General features: G+C 42.4%; 1 protein-coding gene across 3 annotated transcripts in view; it reads right to left on the bottom strand.

Moving 5' to 3' along the window:
* LOC144756166 (E3 ubiquitin-protein ligase TRIM39-like) overlaps positions 1-19,578 on the bottom strand; it is a 220,932-nt gene that overhangs the window by 26,431 nt on the left and 174,923 nt on the right. For 2 of the 3 annotated variants that reach the window (XR_013595092.1, XM_078645746.1), the window contains exon 6: positions 5,881-5,907. The exons of the other annotated variant lie outside the window; for it this stretch is intronic. Coding sequence is in view for 1 of the 2 variants with exons in the window: in XM_078645746.1 (XP_078501872.1) it covers positions 5,881-5,907 (27 nt within the window). In the remaining variant the exon portion in view is untranslated. The remainder of the gene's footprint in view (positions 1-5,880; positions 5,908-19,578) is intronic. 3 annotated transcript variants of the gene reach the window in all.

The following is a 19,578-nucleotide window of genomic DNA, read 5'->3' as shown; positions in this document are numbered from 1 at the left end:
TAAAGTCTTGCTCTTCTGCGCTTTATAAGAAACATGACCTAGGCCCACTATATTTCCAAGATGGTTGATCGGCCAGAGACGGCAGCATACCAAAGCGAGAGGCCATTAGTTTTCTTTTTAATGTATGCTGCCGGTTTCAGCATGGAATACATTTGAAGGACAATCCAGGCATGCATACGATTGGATAGGCTGCGTTTATCCTCTAAAAGCGATTGTATTTTGGCAGATTTATTTATTAGGTTGTGGAATACCAGAAAAAATAAGATTCTGATTCAGGTAATCGCTATAGATGGAGTTAAGAGTCCTCTTTCTGAGCCTGCTAAAGGAAATTATTTAATGGACTGGTTCGATTTGTCAATACTTTGTACCATGCTTTTATTGTAGAGTATCCTCTCCAACTTGTTGGATAAGACCGAGTTCCAATTGAACTTGTGCAGGAGAGGCATTCTGTGAGAGGCCGAGTGTGGCTCACCGGTTAGAGGAGGCAGACCCTGATGCAGAGCTCAGACCCGGGACCAGGGTTCAATTCCCGACGCGGCAGGGTCTTGAGCTCTTAATGTCCACGGACTCGATAACTCTCGCCTCGTGCCTACTCGAATCGTGGGTTCACACTCTGCAACTCTGGGCAATAGCTTGCTTAATCTCCACTACGACCCCACTACGACCCCACCGCAATGGGATGCCTGGTCTTCACCTTGGGGATGCCCAGTAGGGGTAATCTCGCAGGGAAAGGCCAGGACGGGTTCCCAAAGCAAGCGCCTTGAGACCTTACGGTGATAAGGTGCTATACAAGAGCGTATGATTACGATTACCATGCAGGACAACACTTGCGTATGCCACCGTTGTAGCAATTTTGCTGCTAAGACTGGCAACAGTGGTTTAAAAGAAAGAGCATTCCGTTTTTTTTTTCAAGAGAACAGAATGTGAAAATCAGGCCGTTCCCTTTCTTGACAATGTATTGTTTATGTGCTTGGAGGTGCAATCCGTTGTCAATGTACAGGCCCAGGTACTTACAATTACTGACCACCTCTAGAGTGGTGTCTCCAGGCTAGATTGGGAGTTGTGGCCCTGCTTTATTCCTGTTTATCATTGTTTTAATTTTGATTGTGTTAATTTCAAGAGCTTTAGTCACCTCACTGAGTGCTCTTTTAAGGCCCACCCTCATACGGCTAAATAAAACAATGTCATCTGCATACGAAAGATGTGTCATGCTTAAAGCACCCTGGCGTGGAGGATGGAAATTTACCTGATCTAATCTTGGGGAGAGATTGTCCATAGACAGATTAAACAGATGCAGAGCTAGAACACAGCCTTGTTACAGGCCTACATATGTTGATGTATTCCTTGATCTTCTTGAGCTATCACATACTTTTAACGTGTGCATGTACAATTGCATTATAGCTTGATGGATTTTGTCTGGAAGGCCCCATGTCTTTAATTTGTTCCATAGTAAGTCCCGCTATATACGGTCAAAGGCTGCTTTAAAATCTATGAAGCATAAATGTAAGGTTTTCTGCATAGGTTTACATTTATCTGCTATTAGTGCAAGTGCTAAGATGTTTGTAGTTATACTGAAGCTTCTACAGAATCCTGTTTGGATGATGAGAATTAACTTGCTGTTGTCTGACCATTCAACCAGTTCTTCAAGGATTAGCGATGCGTAATATTTGGCTTCAGAGTCCATAAGTGCTATTAGCCTATAATTGGATGGGTCTGACCGGTCACCACCTTTATATACTGGATTTAATATCGACCCTCTCCAACTCCTAGGTAAGGTATCCATTGTTCCCAGCTCACTATACAGTGCCATCAATGGGATTCCCAGTAATCAGGATCCAGTTTGAAAATGGCCTGTGGGATGCCATTAAGCCCTAGGGCCCCATCCCTTTGCCCTGATGTTATTATCTTTGAAACCTTCTCTGCTGGATAATATTGAGCATTCTGCTCAGCCTGGCAATATGGAATAATACTTGAGTTAGTAGGGTCTATGGTTCTGGGGGTAGAATCCACAATTTGTTTGTTGTTCTGTTTATTATTACCATTGTCCCACTCTATGTGATCTAGGGATAAACCAATGGTAAATGTCTTAATTAGATGACCAGCCCAGGCTTCCTCCATTACACTTCAATTGTTTATGACTTGTGAAGTTCTTGCAAACCCGTTTACAGTTTCTAGTATTTAGGTTTTTTGCATTAAATAGAAGTTTTGTCCAGAATGCCTCTGTCCCGGCTTTCCGATCCTCCCAGATTTGTTTTTTATATTGCTTCCTAAGATGTTTTATTTTATCCCAGGTATGCTTAGAAGCATTGATATCCATTATGCTTCTGGCTACTTTGCTTACTTCCATTCTGAGCGTACAAGACACATTTGTGAGGCATCGTGTTGTCTGCAGAGTGGCGTCCAAGCATAATTAATAGTGGGAGCACATATTGGTAGATTCGAAGAGAAAGCCATCCAGATCTCTCTTGGGCTACACCTTAAGGTGTCACTGGTCTCCATAATTTTCTTAGCCAGACTTGCTAAGTTAGGAATGGTGTTGGTCGCCCATCTTAAACATGTCATGTTGGTTGTTGTTAACTGCCCCATTTCGACAGGTGCTGTCATGTGTTTTAGAGGATTTATGCTCAATTCCACATGTTGATAGTAGTGGTCACACAGGGCCAGATGTAGGTCGCCCAATACCGGTCGGTAATGGCCGAAAATCGGTAATTTTGGCCATTACCGACCGGTATTCCTAAAATGAGATGTAGGAGTGTAAATTTTTCTGATTCGGAAAATATGAGTCGGTATTTTTCCGAATCGGAATATACCGAATCCACAGTTACCGAATTCTTATCTACCGAATCGGTAAATAAGAAATGGTAAAAAATGCCCATGGAGATGTAGGAAACCAGAAAAATGCTGAATTTGAGGAAATTCGGTATTTAGGAGTCGGTATTTACCATGGATTGAAAATAAAGCCCCAAAATGCAACAGTGTAACCAGAATGGCGGCTTTCTACGTCATAGCAAGGCGGCAAAGACCACAGGCAGCAGGAGAGAGGGAATGGCTAAGGGAGGAGCAAGTGTACAGGCAGAGGATAACACTTTTTCAACTGACAGAGCCAGAAATACTGCAAAGGTACAGACTACACCCCCAAACCACCAGCTGCAGTAGGTGGTGTGTCCCAGAGCTGCCTGTCCCATTTCTTCAGGAGGTTCCTTGACGCCATGATGCAGCGGATGGAGCATTATATTTCATTCCCTGACACACCTGCGGAACTTGCAAAGACCAAGACTGTGGGCAGCTAATTTCTTTTTTGTGATGATACGCAGGTCGTACCACCTTTTTTTGAGGTCATCAATTTCCCTGTGGGTGACCCCAATGGAATTTACCTTGGCTTGGATATCAAGCCAGGTAGTGCGCTTGACAGACTCACTCTGCAACATGCAGAGACTGTTTGCCAAATATTTTGCTGTGGTGTTTCATCACCTCCTCCACCAGCACCTGCAGTTCTGCAGAGCTGAATTTCAGTTTCCTCCTGCGCTCTGCTGCATCCTTCTGGCCATCCTGGGTCTCCATTGTGCTGTTCAGGTATGCTCAGGGAAGCCTGCTCCTCTGTCTTTCCTCCTGCTCTTCACACTGTTCAGTGGGGGTGCACCTGCATGGGTGTGGCCACTCCCAGGTACTGGGGAGGGGTGCTTGATTCTGATTGGTTGATTCCACTGTACCTTTGTTGTTGGGTGTGGTTAGTGTTCCTGATTGGTTCACAGGCTCACATGTTTGTTTATTTCAAAATTCCGATTCGGTATTTACCGAATCGGTATTTTCCGAATAGGTAAATTCCGAATCAGTAAAACCCATTCATTCCTATGGGCCAAGAGGCCAATAGGAATGAATGGGAATTACCGATTCGGAATTTACCGATTCGGAAAATACCGATTCGGTATATACAGATTTCAAATTCCGAGTGATTCCGAATCGGTAAATTTTACTGATTTTTTACCTACATCCTAATTTCCGATTCTGAAATACCGATTCGGTATGAGTTGGTATTTAAGAGTCCGAAAATAAAAATGACCTACATCTGGCCCACAATGTGGTGTATTTTATGAGGTTCTTCCTCAGGTGTGCTAGTAACGGTATGGTAAGAATAGTATAATCTATTGTTTACCGCGTGTTTACACCATAATATGTATATCTCGGGGGCCTATCATCCGGTGTTCTTCCATTTACAACTCTCAGACATAGATGTTTCAAGTCTGTAACTAACTTTTGCCCACTTAAATCAATTTTTTTTCTTGCAGAACGTGATTGTGATTGTACTGACCCAATTGCATTTTCTGTTGCTAAATGCTCGTCTTTTTCTTGGGTGTACATTAAGTTTGAGTTAAAATCGCCTGTAACAATTATTTCCCATGTTGGTTTCTCAAACCTTATTTCCATTATCATGGAAATAAAATGTTTAAATAGTGCATTTTTTTCTGTTTATTTGGGTGCGCTTAAACATTAATCAGTATTATCGGTGTGGTTGGATATTTGAGCTGCACGTCAAGTTTGATTATAAGCTGGGCATCTGTTCCAATGTGATGTTCAATGCAGTAGACACATATACTACGAGGCCACCTTTTGGTCTGCCATACTGATGTGATCTCGTGCCTTTGACATGATGGAGCGTGTAGCCTGCCACTTTTTTGGGATCAATTATCCAGGTCTCTTGGAGAATAATGCTTTCGCACTTTTGCCAGGTAGCTAGGAGCGCGTCATCCTGCAGCTTCTGCTTGGTCCCGGGATGTTCCAAGATAGAAAGTTTAACAGGACGTTCTTATGGTTGTTTGTCCTTTGTATGTAGAGACATTCGCTTCTAGAGGCATTTAGTGTTTATATAATCCATTCCCATTGTTTTTCATTCTGTTCCTTTGAGCAATTATTTTTTGATTGTTCAAATACTCCTGTCTTCCCTCTAGCACACTGTAATACCGAGTACACAGGGATGTTTCCTGAGTCAGAGCTGAGCCTCCTGGGCGGCATTAACAATGGTAGAGGGTAACGTCTCCTTGGAGGTTTTGAGAGAGTTATACCCAAGCTTGCAAAACGCTGACTAGCGTTCATCATTTCATCTGCTTGTTCGGGACGGCAAATGTCGGACATACCAAGTTCTGGAATGAACCCAGCCAGCCCAAGTGCATAAACGTGTCTCATCCCCGCATCCCACCCGTCCCATGCCTCAATATTGTGTTGGGGCACGGTCGGAGACGATGTCGGGGGCGGACCGCGTGCCCACACTCTACAGCAGGTCCAGCGGGGCAGGGTTCCCTGATGATCTAGCATATGGCTGCAATGTGGGCAATCTGCAGCTGCTGCCTGCTGTGCATTTCATGTGAAATGTAACACTGTGAATCCTGAACACTTTGCATGCTAGGACTAGTACTTTTCTCTTTTCCTATAATACAGTATGAACATACAAATCCCAGCATGCAAAGTATACCCGGTTCTAAAACAGCAAACAGCGTATAAATAGTGACCTTCCATTTCAGGTAGAATGGAACAGTTTCAAGATCTTTTTAGAACTTCTTATTGCTTAAAAGGGTGTCATATCTGATACGTATCAGTTCCCACAGACTTGATTGCTTGGTTTTACTCACTCTTCAGTCGTCGTCACACGTAAGTATATGGAAACCATGAAAATGTCACACATAAGCCATCTGAAAACTTGGCAGCTAGGTTCAGAAATAGTCCATGTGTCTTCCAGCAGAGACCCTCTGGCATTCTGCACGTTAATAAATGTAATATATGTAAACCGAATTTGCAAACTCTTACATGCAGCTAATTGTAAATATTAACATTGCATGAAGAAATGAAAGAGAATTAAAATGGGAAAAAAGGAAGGTTTTTAGTTACCTGCAAAGTTACGGGCCCATCTCCATTCTAGAAGAAAAAACACAGAATGACAAAAATACACAATATCAAAACAGATATTGTACACATTTCGATTTACAATCACAGTTTAGAATAATAAATTGCATTTAAGTGGAATGTTCTGAGCCATAATTCTAAGGAAATGGCAATTACCAGTACCTCAATAACAACAGTAAGGCTAACAGTTCAACGCCACTTACTCAAATCCTAACTATCCATAATCCTAACTGATACTAGCTCTATTCTTATACCGCTTCTTAATTCGTGCCTTACATACATTAACCCTACCATAACTCTACCTTAATCATTGCACTAAGCCCATCCTTTATCCTAACCGTAGGCTCATATTTTAGCCTAACCCCAACCCCTATCCTTACAATGACCTGACCCTAAGCATTAGTCTTACGGAACCCCATTGTATGCCCTAAAATCAACCCTTGATTTAACTCTTAACTATTGTCATAACCCATAAAAATTCACTTTGCAATTAATTTTGTATTGTTATTATACAAACCATGTTTTCTTCTAAACGTATCTTTGTTTTGATGTTTTACATTTAAAATAGATCAATGACATTATAATAATTAGATGGCTATTACATTTATGGTAGAACATTTTCGTGTCATGAAATTTTCAATTCTTACTGCAAACTTTGAACATGACAAAATTCCATTCTAGATCCCGAGCATTGTATAAGAGTTGCTGAAACTCAACAGCACCCACTTACCAGCTTTCACAGTGGAAGTGTCCCTCACTTAAAGATACCACTTTACCAATGGATATCACCCTCTTTTGTCGATACCATCATGTGATCAGTTTAATGGTTGCAAACCATTTAGCCATAATCCTGTGAGCTGCAAGGAAAGGGGAGCGCCACCTTTCACATCTTTTTATGAGTCATCATGGTTGTCTTAGGAGGACAGAGACAACGGGGCAGCCCAGTCCTCATTCACATTGAATATCCCATTTTAAAGAAAGAAAATAACTTTCAAACGGTCCTTCTCAAGTATGCATCGAAGGTAAAGCATTTTCTCAGACATGCTACCAACACACTCTCCAATGAAATCTTCTCAGTCATGCTACCAACACACTCTCCTAAGAAATCTATCAAACAAAATCAATAGGTTACTATTTCCACAACACGTTTTTCTGTATGATCTATAATCCTCTAAAAATGTATCAGACAAGTTATAATGTTCACCCAAGACCTTGCACAGATTTCTAGACCTAACCAAACCTTGGACTATCTTCTACTAATCAGAGGTGCAAAACATTTCTGTGTATTAAGTACAAATTTAAATTGTAAGCATGTATGCAGGATGAAATATAAATTCCACTGTAATATTCTCATGTGATCATTAATTTACAAGGTACCCGTCAGGAATGTCACATCTCTTGTATATTGGATGCAATCCTCAGCTGTTTGACATCCGGCTGTCTAATTCAGACAGTTTTGAGATTGTAACTCCTGTAATGTGTTTTGCCATCCTATGGATCTAGTCCGCATAATTCACAAATCAACAATAAATAAAAAAGAAAATTTGAAAAACATGTGTAGATGCTGCATTTGCGACTTGTTTTTTAGAGCAATGCGACTGTGATTTTTGCACTTGCAAAGCTTGCAACTGCACATTCCAAAGGCCTTGTAAGTAGCAAAATCATTCATATAGTCAGATACCGAGTGGATCATTTAAGGATTGATGGGCCGGTTTTAGAGTTTGACATTACTTCTAATGCCTTCCATAACTCGAAGATACTCACATCTTTAGGGTAAGAGCAGCTCTAGAGCAACAATGCCAATGACTAATGCCCACCGCATTGGGAGTTGGACATTTGTTGACTTTTATTTCTAGGACCACAGTAGTTGATATGGCGTTCTGAGACAAGAGAAACTGTGGTGGGAAAGGGGATATTGCTGGAAGGACATTAACACACCCATGTTCCTCCGACTTCTAGATGAAGCAGAGGAACTGCAAGTTTAGCGGCATGCAATTTCCATCAGTAAATGTCACTTTTCCAACCTCCTCTCAAGCAGGTCCCTGACAATAATTAGGGGCCTAGCAAATATAAGAGATCTTATTGTTCTTATGATATATGTGACCTGAAGTTATTTACCACTTTTGAGTTATTAAGCCTGGATCATGTATCTATTGCATGACCAGGCCTCCAGAAATCTACTCGGCCACTCGCTATGGCGATTCAGATTTTATCAGTGTCAACTATATTTAGGTCCTACTCACCTATTCTGGGAGCAGGTAAAAAACAGGCATTCTTTTCACTCAGACAGTGAAGGAGCAATAAAGATGCTTTTAAATATTGTGTTTACCCTGTCACATTTGCTCTGTGTTCTGAGACAGAGGTCAGTTTATATCTTCTTACAAGTACTTTTCTTTCTCCAACCAAAGAGTTCCAGTATTTTGCAAAGTGAACTGTCTGACATGCTGTACAACTCGTGTGAAATTAAGTGTCAGGTTTCTTTCTACCACACAACATTTAAATAACTAATAAGCAAACTGTACAAACATTTCAAAATATATTTCAGTAGTTATTAAACCTTCTTTTTTGTAAGCCTGTTAGATGATTTTTTTTAATAGGATGAAAACAAATCAAAACACTTTACTTGGTGAAGTGCAAATGATAAATATCTTTGCTTAAACCAACTTTTCACAGATTATTCTTTATACACTATATAGTTTAGCAGTAAAGTTGCATGTTAGTGGATATGTTTTTGGCCATTTCAATGAGAAATTTACTGTCTGTAAATGACTATGTGTACCACATCATGCTTTAGTAATATAGGGCCATATGTACAAAACTTTTTTTGAGTTTGCAAATGGCCCAATTTTCAGAATTGGGTAATTTACGACTTCAAAACATGTTTTTAAAATATCCAAAAGGCAAATTTAAGATTCGGTAACCTGTTATCGAATCGCACTTTGTGTTTGTGAATCAGTATTTTGAAGGTGTGTTTGGGACAACCTTTCCTAATACTGATTTGCTGTGGTATGTATGAATGTTTTGCAACCAAATTATGACCCCAAAACCTTCTTCTTTTACCGACACCTCAAGGGTGGTGGTAACCATTCGCAAATGGGAAGGAATCCCCATGGGACCCCTTCCCCTTTGTGAATGTTGATACAGATATATTTTAATAGCAGGCAGTGTTCTCACGGACCACTGCCTACTCTTAAAAAAAGAAACTCAAAAATATTTAATTTTAAACACATCCCATTTTCCTTAAGAAAAACGGGCTGCAGTTTTGAAAAAAAAATTGCTTTGTTGAAAAGCAATTACAGACATGGTGGTCTGCAGAACCCAGCAAGCCACCATAGGATGGTAACAATTTCTAATGGGTCGCAAACTGCGACCTACCTCATTAATATTTATGAGGTAAGTCTATTGTGACCCCATTAGGAATCGCCATTTCCAACTTCTAGGTTGTTGTACATTAGCGCTTGTGATTTCCTAATTGCAAATCGAAAAGAATCGCAATTAGATAATCACAATCCCTAAATTCTCTACATATGACCCTATATTTATTAAAAGGACATTTTTAAACATTAAATCAGAAACACTCCTACACCAGCCCTGATGGCAATGCTATTAGCTGAACTAAGAAGCAAGTCCGGGATCATGTGTACCCTATATGTGGGCTAGATCAGGTGTGTCCAACCAGTCAGTCGCGAACTTCCAGTATCTCGCAGCTACCAGCCGTGAGTTAATTATTAAATGAGAACTGCAATAAATAAGTGTTGTGTTTTTCATTTTAAAGTTGGGAAAATATATGTTTATTTTACATTATCAGGCTGCAGATCCTGATAAGGAGTAGTGCTCTGCTCAGATATATGACCAAGGTGGGTCGCAGAGGGTCAAAACTGAAGCACTGAGGTATTTAACTCTTAAATACAGTGGTTCTCAACTCAACATTAGAGCATGAAAACAAAATGATGTTTCTGAATGGTTTTAAATGAGAGAAAATGTAAATGAAGTGTTAACTTAATTATACCATTTACTCTTAATTTTCATTTCCTCCATTTTCAAAGTGTGCATTTACAAACAGCAGGCATCTTGCTCCCAGTGGCCGGTAGACACAGTGCCATATTTATAAGTGAAAAATACAATAATTTTCTTTTATATTGGGAAATGTAAAGTGAAAATAAATGTTTCCATGAAACATTGTATTAATGTTTTTATCTACTTTAAATTAAGCCAATTAAGTCCTAATATTTTATGAAGCATGTTTCTTCACTTTAAATCTCTCACATTTAAACAAATGACTGTATTTTCTGGTTATAAATATGGCATCACATCTACAGGCCACTGGGAGTAATATGCCTGCTGTTTGTAAAGACACTTTGACATAAGAGAAAATTAAAATGATGAGTTTTATGTACTGCATATAAACAAAGTTCACTCTTCAGTTGAATTTTCTCCCATTTCAAAGTGTTACATTTACACACAACAGACATTTTGGTCACAGTGGCTGGTAGACACGCTGTCATATTCATAACTGAAAAATGCAGCCTTTTTAAAAATAAATGTTCCATCAAGTGCAAAAATGCTCCTTATTCTGAACATTTTTACAAAACATTTTTCTGCACTTTAAATTCATCCAAATAAAGAAAACAATGGTTGTATGTTTGTGTTGTACATGTAATGGTGCTACATATGGCAAAATATATATCCAGTGCCACAAGTACATACGACACAGGCTGTCAGTCACCCATTCACATATATCCCATCCATTCACACACATGTTCATACATCCCAAAGGACTATGTTTTCAATGAAGCAAACGGCAGCCCTATCATAGTACCCCTTGTCACAGTATTTTGTTCAAACAATAACGTCAGGCTCCATGAACATTAGGTTTAAAGACAATGAACCTGGGTGATGGGGTGTCTGGTAACAATGTGCAAGTTTCTTTGCCTTCAGTACCTAAGGATGATTTTCACTGATCATGACTAGCTCTCATTACAAAAAAGGTTGGAGACCCCTGGGCTAGATTTTTATTATGCATGGAGCAAACGTTTATCAAACATGAGAGTTTTGTTTGTAAGGCAGAAAGGCCAAACTCACATATTTGAAGGTGCTGCTCTCTTCTGATTTTCCATTGAAGTGTGTAGTGAGCCAGGGGTGTATATTGGCACCCTTTTTATTTATTTTATATATTAATGGATTAACAGCCCATTTATCCCCCTTCCATCTAGATATGCCTAGGATCACAGGCTCCCCAATTCCTGCACTACTGTATGCTAACGAAATGGTATTGCTAGCCCTCACTCAATGTATTGAGACATCAGGTGGACCACTTTGCTTCATTTATGCAAAAACTGAACCTAAAAACTAACTATACTAAGTCAGACATCATACCTTGTGGTCCGGTCAAATTAAGGTTAAACAAAATTTGTATCAACTGGCATGAATTGACGAGTGTTGATAACTTTCGTTATCTAGGGTTAAACTTTAGTTCATCAGGGTTGTGGAATCCCCATCTTTCCCAAGCTAGCATTAAACTAAGCAAAACCGCCAGTACAATCTGTAACCTTATTAGACCAGATATCAGGGGGACCGTGCTACCTACACTGAAGGTATATACCTCGAAGTGCACTAGTGCAGCTACCTATGGTACAGGAGTTTGGGTTTTTAATAAGGACCTACAGCTCTACATGCCAAGAACAGATGCTTACTGGGTAAGTAACATAATCCGTTTGAGGCATTTGTGCTGTAGATACACATCATTCTTTGCATAGACTACAAAGCAGTACACTCTCAAAGCGGTGGCTAACCTGTAGATGTTGCAGTTGTTTGAAGCAGTGTTTTAAGTAATGCTTGGCCTCATTAGCTTGTTGGTGTGCTAACACATCTACACAATAGTGTTTGGTAAATGTGTGAGGTGTAGACCATGTAGCTGCCTTATATATGTCAGCTAGAGGAATGTTACCTAAAAAGGCCATAGTAGCTTCAATTTTGCAAGTGGAATGCGCTCTAGGGGGTATGGATAAAGTTCTTTTAGCTTCTGCATAGAATGTTTGAATGCATTTAACAATCCATCTTGAAATGCCATATGTAGGGATGGGACTGCCTTTGTGAGGTGGAGCAAATGCAACAAACAGTTGTTTTGTTTTGCGAAAATCTTTGGTCCTATCTATGTAGTACAATAAAGCTATTTTGACATCAAGCATGTGAAGAGCCCGTTCTGCTACAGAATCAGGTTGAGAAAAAAAAACACAGGTAACTCAACTGATTGCTTTAAATGAAAAGCAGAAAACACTTTGAGAAGGAATTTAGGGTTGGTATGAAGAACTACTCTGTCTTTGTGTAGCTGAAAGAATGGTTCGCCTGTAGCTCACCAACTCTTTTCAATGAAGTGATCGCAATGAGGAAAACAACTTTCCATGAAATAAACTGCAAAGGACAATTATGCAATGGTTCAAAAGGTGGCCCCATAAGCCTTGTAAGTACAATGTTAAGATTCCACACTGGTGCAGGGGGACTTTTTTGTGGTATTACCCTTTTCAACCCTTCCATGATGGTCTTTGATTACTGGAACTTTTAATAGAGATAAATGCTGTCTGTTTTGCAAACAAACAGATGTATAAGTTAGTCCAGTTTGCAGTAACTGCAACAGGTAACAGATAATGTTTTGGACAGAAGTATCTAGATTATTGGTTTTGTTGTTATTACAATAGACCACAAATCTTATCCACTTTGCTGCATAACATGCTCTGGTAGCAGGCTTTCTCGCAGTCTGCTGGTAGATTTAAATAACCAAACTCTATGACTTCAGGAGACAGATGGCTAAGTTTAGTTCTTTGGGATTTGGATGCCTGATTTCTCCACAGTTCTGAGTGATGAGCCTGGAGGTGTGATGCAGCTTTTGATGCGGAACTACTGACAGTTCCAACAGGGTGGTGTATCATGGTTGACAGGCCCATGTGGGTGCTATCAGAATCAGTGTGAGGGATGTTTGCATGAGCTTCCGAACCTGAAACAGAGTGAGCGGGAGAAGCCACAAGCATAGGCAAGTAACCCTGACCAGTTCATTCATAGGGCATTGCCTTTGGAGAGTGGGTGTGGGAACCTGGAGGCAAAGTTTGGGCCTTTTGCGTTGTCGACTGTGGCGAACATCTATTTTTTGGGAATATTTATTGTTCGAAGTATGGAAGGAGAACTTGGGGATTAGGTTCCCACTCATGAATTTGCTGCCTCTTTCTGCTGAGGAGGTCGACAATCTGTTTACTCCTAGAAGGTGTTCTGCCAGAGGATAAATCCTGTGATGGATTGTCCAATTCCAAATGGCTTGAGAGAGGCGTGACAGTTGGAGAGAGTGTGCCCCCCTTTTTGTACATAGTACATTGCTGTCATGTTATCCTAGCGGACTAGGACAACTTTGTCTATGAGGTGAATTTCAAAAGCTTTGAGGGCTAGAAATACTGCTAGAAATTCTAGGAAGTTGATATGGAGACTTTTTTGACTGTCACTCCACATACCCTGGATTGTGTCATCCTGGAGAAGCAAAAACAACAGTTGATGGATAGAATGCAGAACAATGTCATACATTCACTGCAGTACAGAGATCTGGGCCTAAATCCATCGTTTTTTTGCTCACCATGCCATTCCAGTTTGAACCCAGCCATATGCAAATCTGTCTTGGCCCTGTACCTCATGGCAACAGTCCAGTCCGAACTGCCAAGCCAGGTCCTCCCTGGAATGGAAACAAGCATTATAGGACTGGTTTCGGGGTTTCATCCCTCTTCAGCCAGGATAGCTTGATGCCAATGGCATGGAGAGCACGGGACCCACGTCCGGGCATACTAGTCCTACTCAGGGTGACAAATGCAAAAACAACAGTTGATGGACAGAATGCCGAACAATGTCATACATTCACCCCCAGTACAGAGATCTGGGCGTAAATCCCTTTTTTTTTTGCTCACCATGCCATTCCAGTTTGAACCCAGTCATACGCAAATCAGTCTTGACCCTGTGCCTTACGGGAACAGTCCAGCCCGAACTGCCAAGTCAGGTCCTCCCTGGACTGGAAACAAGCATCCTAGGACCGGTTTTGGGGTTTCACCCCTTTTCAGCCAGGATAGCTTGATTTCAGTGGCATGAAGAGCACAGGGCCCACGTCTGGGCATACGCGTTCCACTCGGAGTGACAAATGCAAAAACAACAGTTGATGGACAGAATGCAGAACAATGTCATACATTCACCCCAGTACAGAGATCTGGGCCTAAATCCATCGTTTTGTTGCTCACCATGCCATTCCAGTTTGAACCCAGTCATATGCAAATCAGTCTTGATGGATTCAACCCAGATCTGTGACTGGGGGTGAGTGTTTGAAAAGTTTCAGCACTCCGTCCATCAACTACTTGTGTTTGTTTTGTTCGCCATAAGTTGGTAGGGTATGCCCAGACATGGGTCCCTTGCTCACTTTCAATTGGATTCAAGCTAGCCTGGCTGAAGAGGGCTGTTAGCCCGAAACTGGTCCCAGGATGCTTGTTTCCGGTCCAAGGAAGACATGGCTTGGCAATTCGTGCTGCCCTGTTCCCATGAGGCTCAGGGTCAAAACTGATTTGCATATAGCTGTGTCTGTACTAGGGTGGCAAAGTGAGCTAAAGAATGATGATGGATTCGACCCAGATCTGTGACAGGGGCTGAGTGTTTAAAAAGTATCAGCACTCCGACCATCATCTCCTTGTGTTTGCTTTGTTCGCCCTAAGTTGGTAGGATATGCCCAGACGTGGGTCCCTTGCTCACTTTGCCACTGGATTCAAGCTAGCCTGGCTGAAGAGGGCTGTTAGCCCGAAACCGGTTCCAGGATGCTTGTTTCCGGTCTAGGGAAGACATGGCTTCGCAGTTCGGGTTGGACTATTCCCATGAGGCACAGGGTCAAGACTGATTTGCATATAGCTGTGTCTGAACTCGGGTGGCAAAGTGAGTTAAAGAATGATGATGGATTCAACCCAGATCTGTGACTGGGGTGAGAGTATGAAAAGTTTCAGCACTCTGTCTATCATCTCCTTGTGTTTGCTTTGTTCACCATAAGTTGGCAGTATATGCCCAGACATGGGTCCCTTGTTCACTTTGCCACTGGATTCAATCTAGCCTGGCTGAAGAGGGCTGTTATCCCGAAATCAGTCCCAGGATACTTGCTTCCGGTCCAGGGAAGACATGGCTTGGCAGTTCGGGCTGGACTGTTCCCATGAGGCACAGGGTCAAGACTGATTTGCATATAGCGGTGTCTGAACTGGGGTGGCAAAGTGAGCTAAAGAATGATGATGGATTCAACCCAGATCTGTGACTGGAGGTGAGTGTTTGAAAAGTTTTAGCACTCCGTCAATCATCTCCTTGTGTTTGCTTAATCCTGGAGACGGCCACCACAACCAGAGATGAGTCTGCTGTTAGCACAATCTGTGGAATAGGGTCTAAGAATGGCCGCCCTTTTGATACATTTTGTGGGTTCCACCACTGCAGAGAGCGATGGGTGCGCCCCTCTACCAACACTAGATCAGTTAATTGACCCTGTGACTGATTCCACTGACGTGCTAAGCACTCTTGTAGGGAACGCATGTGAAGTCTTGCATGGGGTACAATTGTGATGCAGGACAAAATCATTCCCAGGAGTTGCATGAATACTCTCACTGGTAATGTTTGGTTGGGTTGAAACTGTAGCATCAAAGACTGAATATTGTGAATTCTGGCTACAATGGGAGAGGCTACAGCTTTGAGAGTGTCAATAGTGGCCCCTAGATAAGACGGCGTCTGTGAAGGATTCAGATGCGGTTTCTGTGCGTTGACTGTGAAACACATTTGATGAAGTAGGTTTATTTTGGTCTGAGCTGTAGTACAGTTTTGGTAAGTGCTGGCTTTGATGAGCAAGTCGTCTGGGTAGGGAAAGACGTGAATATGTTGTCTCCTGAGATGAGCTGAAACCACTGCCAGACATTTGGTAAATGCACTGGGAGCAGTGGTCCCTGCGAACTGGAGTATTTTGAATTGGTGATGTTTGCCTGAGGTATGTGCGATGAGCTGGATGAATTGGAATGTGAAAATATGCATCTTTTAAGTCTAGAGTAGACATAAACCCCCCCCTGCTGTAAAAGTGGAAGTGCTTGTTGAAGGGTTACCATGTGAAAGTGCTCCAACAGTATGTATTGGTTTAACTCTCTGAGATTCAGAACAGGTTTTAAGGAGCCATCCTTTTTGGGGATCAGAAAGAAGAGAGAGTAAACCCTGAACCTTGGTACTGTAGTAGAACTGGTTCTATAACCCCCTTCAGTAAGAGAGATGGCACTTCTAGTTGGAGCAAGTGCAAGTGGTGTAGGGACAATTTGTTAGAGCGAGGTGGAATATTTGGTGGATTTGTGGTAAGCTCCGGACAATAACCATGTTACATAATTCCTATTACCCATTTGTCAATTGTTATAGATTGCCAAATGGGGAGAAATTGTTGAAGTCTTCCTCTGACAGGTGTGGTATGGTCAGAAGTAAGCGAGGGGAAGTTACTGTTTATTAGGAGAAGGGGAGTTATGGGGTGTGGTGCCCTTACCCCTGCCTTTGGAGTTGTTTCCTCTATATCCTCCTTGAAAGAAAGCCTCTTGAGGAAAAGGACAGGTTATTAACTTTGTAAGAGGGGGTGTTCTGATCTGAGAGTGTGGTTTTGGACCCTGCTCGGTAAAAGGAGCGACGAAAGAGTCTCTGTTTGAAGGAGACTGTAGCGCTGCCATGGACTTAGCTACTACAGTGTCCTTCTTCATTTTTTCAAGCACCTGATTGTCCTCGGGACCAAAGAGATGTTTTTATCAAATGGTGTATTTAAAATGAATTGTTGGACTTCGGGTTTGAACCCAGAAATCCTTAACCAAGCATCCCTTCTTTGGCGAATACTAGTATTGACCTCTCTAACTGTGGTGTCAGCAGCATCTAGAGCACACCTAATTGAAGAATCAGAAATTATTTTCCCCTAATTTACTAAATCTTGCGTTTTTGCTTTATGCTCACCTGGGAGCTTATGGAGCAATTGCTCTATTTCATCCCAGTATGCTCTGTTATATCTGGCCAAAAGGCATTCTGTGTTTGCAATGCGCCAGTGATTGGCATCTTGAGCAGCTATGTGTTTTCCAGAAGCGTCTATTAGTTCGGATTCTTTTTCTGGGGAAGGAGCTGTCATGTACGGGCGTCGGTTGGTTGGGAAACCACAGTAGAGAGCACCATTGTGTGAACGAGAGGGAAATGCAGTGTGCACGTCTTGGAACTTTATCTCCCATAATGCCTAGGGTGTAGCCTGCTTGTCCTGCATCTCTCCTCTATTTCTTCCCCTCCCACACTCAACCGGGTGCTTGTCACCTGATTCCAGTCAATAGCTCCGGAAGGTTTTTGTGCTGTACTACCAAGCTCCTGTCTGGAGATACACGCTACCCCGTCTCCTCTCCACTTTGGCCGCTTTGTCCGTTGAGGAGGAAGGTGAGAGAGACGGCGTTCAGCCGCCTTCATTTTGGCAGTGCGGAAGCGTGGTTCCGAGCCGCCCAGGGAACAGTGTCTTTCGGTTGGAACTTTTCTTTGGTATAGATGCGCTGGAGCACATCCCAGTTGAGCACAGAATAAACTTCCTATGGGCCTCGTTGTTTCACCCCGAGTCAGGCCATATTTTTGTTTTCTCCGCGCTGGAGCGCTAGTATGTGCAGCAGTATCCTGCAAGGACCATTGTGTGGCGCAGAGCTTCTGTATCCTAGTTCCTTTTTTCTTGAATGTTATTGTGACACACGTGCTAACTGCGTGCCTTTGCTGGTCACCTCTTTGTGGAGCCTGGAGCTTCATCTTGCAGATGCCAAAGGACTGCCTGCTCTGAGCTAAGTACTTTACTCTTATCCTTGTAGAAGAAAATGCCTGAACCTGTATGGAGTATAGCGTTTTAAGCTTAGAAACTTCACAGAAGCCATGCTTTGATTTTTTTGTTTTATTTTTGCTTTTTGTGTTTGGTTTACATCAGGACACGTGCAGCAGTGTTAGTAGTAAGTGCATACACATACGGCAGATGTATATGTCTATGGTAGATGCTTAGGGAGGTGTCTAATGCATGTTGTGTTTTGTCTCACTTGCAGGGAACATGGGGCTGCTGTAAGAGTGAGGTGTTCAGCTCCTGTACAGTACTCCATGGATGGTTTTGCAGCTGCACCTTTATTGTTTCTTTTATCCCTTTTTCCCTTTCCCCTGGGGTGCAGCTGCCTGTGGAGTGATTCTATACTACTTGCAGGTGGTTCCACACATGATGAAAGGGTGATCACGCATCATCCATCGCTCCCGCTGTATCCGGCTTCCAAAGTTAGTGGACACCTAGCCTATGTTGTGACAGAGTGACAAGCCCACGGTTACTTACAGCCTGAGCGATGGACACCAACACGGTTCTCACTACAGTGTTGGAAACAATGACCGCATTGCGAATGCCAGTGGAAGCCTTCCGAGTAGAAAACCTAGAATTAAAAACGAGATGGGTACTATGAGGAGGGAAGTAGCAGGTCTGTCCCGCACAACCACTATGGGCACAAGGTGGTCCTCTTACATTAGGGAATGGACATTGCCACTGACCGCATATTACTGACGTGGGGCATACAGCTCATTCCCAGGGAGGAGGAACGGGACGATTCACAAACACCTATGCTACGCCCCCTCAGACAGGTCCTTCAACTATCCAAGTAATACAGCCAGTACTGCTGCCTCAAGCCCCTCCCGAGAGGTTCTTTGGGGACCCAAAGAAGTTTGGAATATTCCTGGGTCAGTGTAAATTGCACTTTATGTGCAAGCCTGCAGTGTTTCCTAATTTTCTCCAGGAAGCTGTCTTCGTGTGAGGTGAATTACAGCATCACCGATAAGGAGTTGTTAGCGATCAAGAGAGCATGCGAAGAATGGAGACGCCAAACACACAGTGGAAATATACAACGACCATCAAAATCTGCTCTTCTTAAAGAATGCGAGAGCCTTAACCCCTCGGCAGCTTCGATGGTCACTGTTTTTTGCCGACTTCAACATCGCAATCAGGTATCGCCCAGGACCACAAAACGGTAAGGCTGATGCGCTGACGAGACCTGCTCTGACTCCTGAATCGAGCCTTGTTCCAGCAGAAGAACCCCTATCATATTGCAGAAGGCCTCCTTTCCATCGGAAGTATTGGCTCTGACCACAACTCCTGATTTCCTAGAAGATCTGAAGAAACAAACCAGGAGTCTGGATGGAAACGCGTGGGTGGCAAAAGAACCTCAGCTCCGTTTCGCCTTGAATGGCTTTAGGTACCACGACAAAAGAGTTTACATACCCGAAGGGCCACTGCAATGGCAAGCCTTGCAGTGGATTCATGATTCCACGTTGGGGGTCACTTTGGAACACAGAAAACCTTGCAGACAATGGCTAGATACTTTTGGTGGGAAACACTACGGAAGGACACTGCAAAATATGTTTCAGAATGTTCCATCTGCGCACACAGACCAAAATACAACACCAACTGCCCAGCGGATCACTCAGACCCATACCTCTACCTCAAGCCCCTTGGCACACGGGGTCTATGGACTTTATTGTGGAGATGCCTCCTAGCTTATCATCGATCACTTGACCAAGGTAGGGCATTTCATTGCATTGACCAAACTACCTACATCGGGAGAACTCTCCAGAACTTTCCTACAA

Source organism: Lissotriton helveticus, chromosome 5_1 (assembly GCF_964261635.1).
Source record: "Lissotriton helveticus chromosome 5_1, aLisHel1.1, whole genome shotgun sequence".
Lineage (NCBI taxonomy): Eukaryota > Metazoa > Chordata > Amphibia > Caudata > Salamandridae > Lissotriton > Lissotriton helveticus.
The sequence above is the reverse complement of the archived record's forward strand: the minus strand, read 5'-3'. Positions and strand labels throughout refer to the sequence as shown.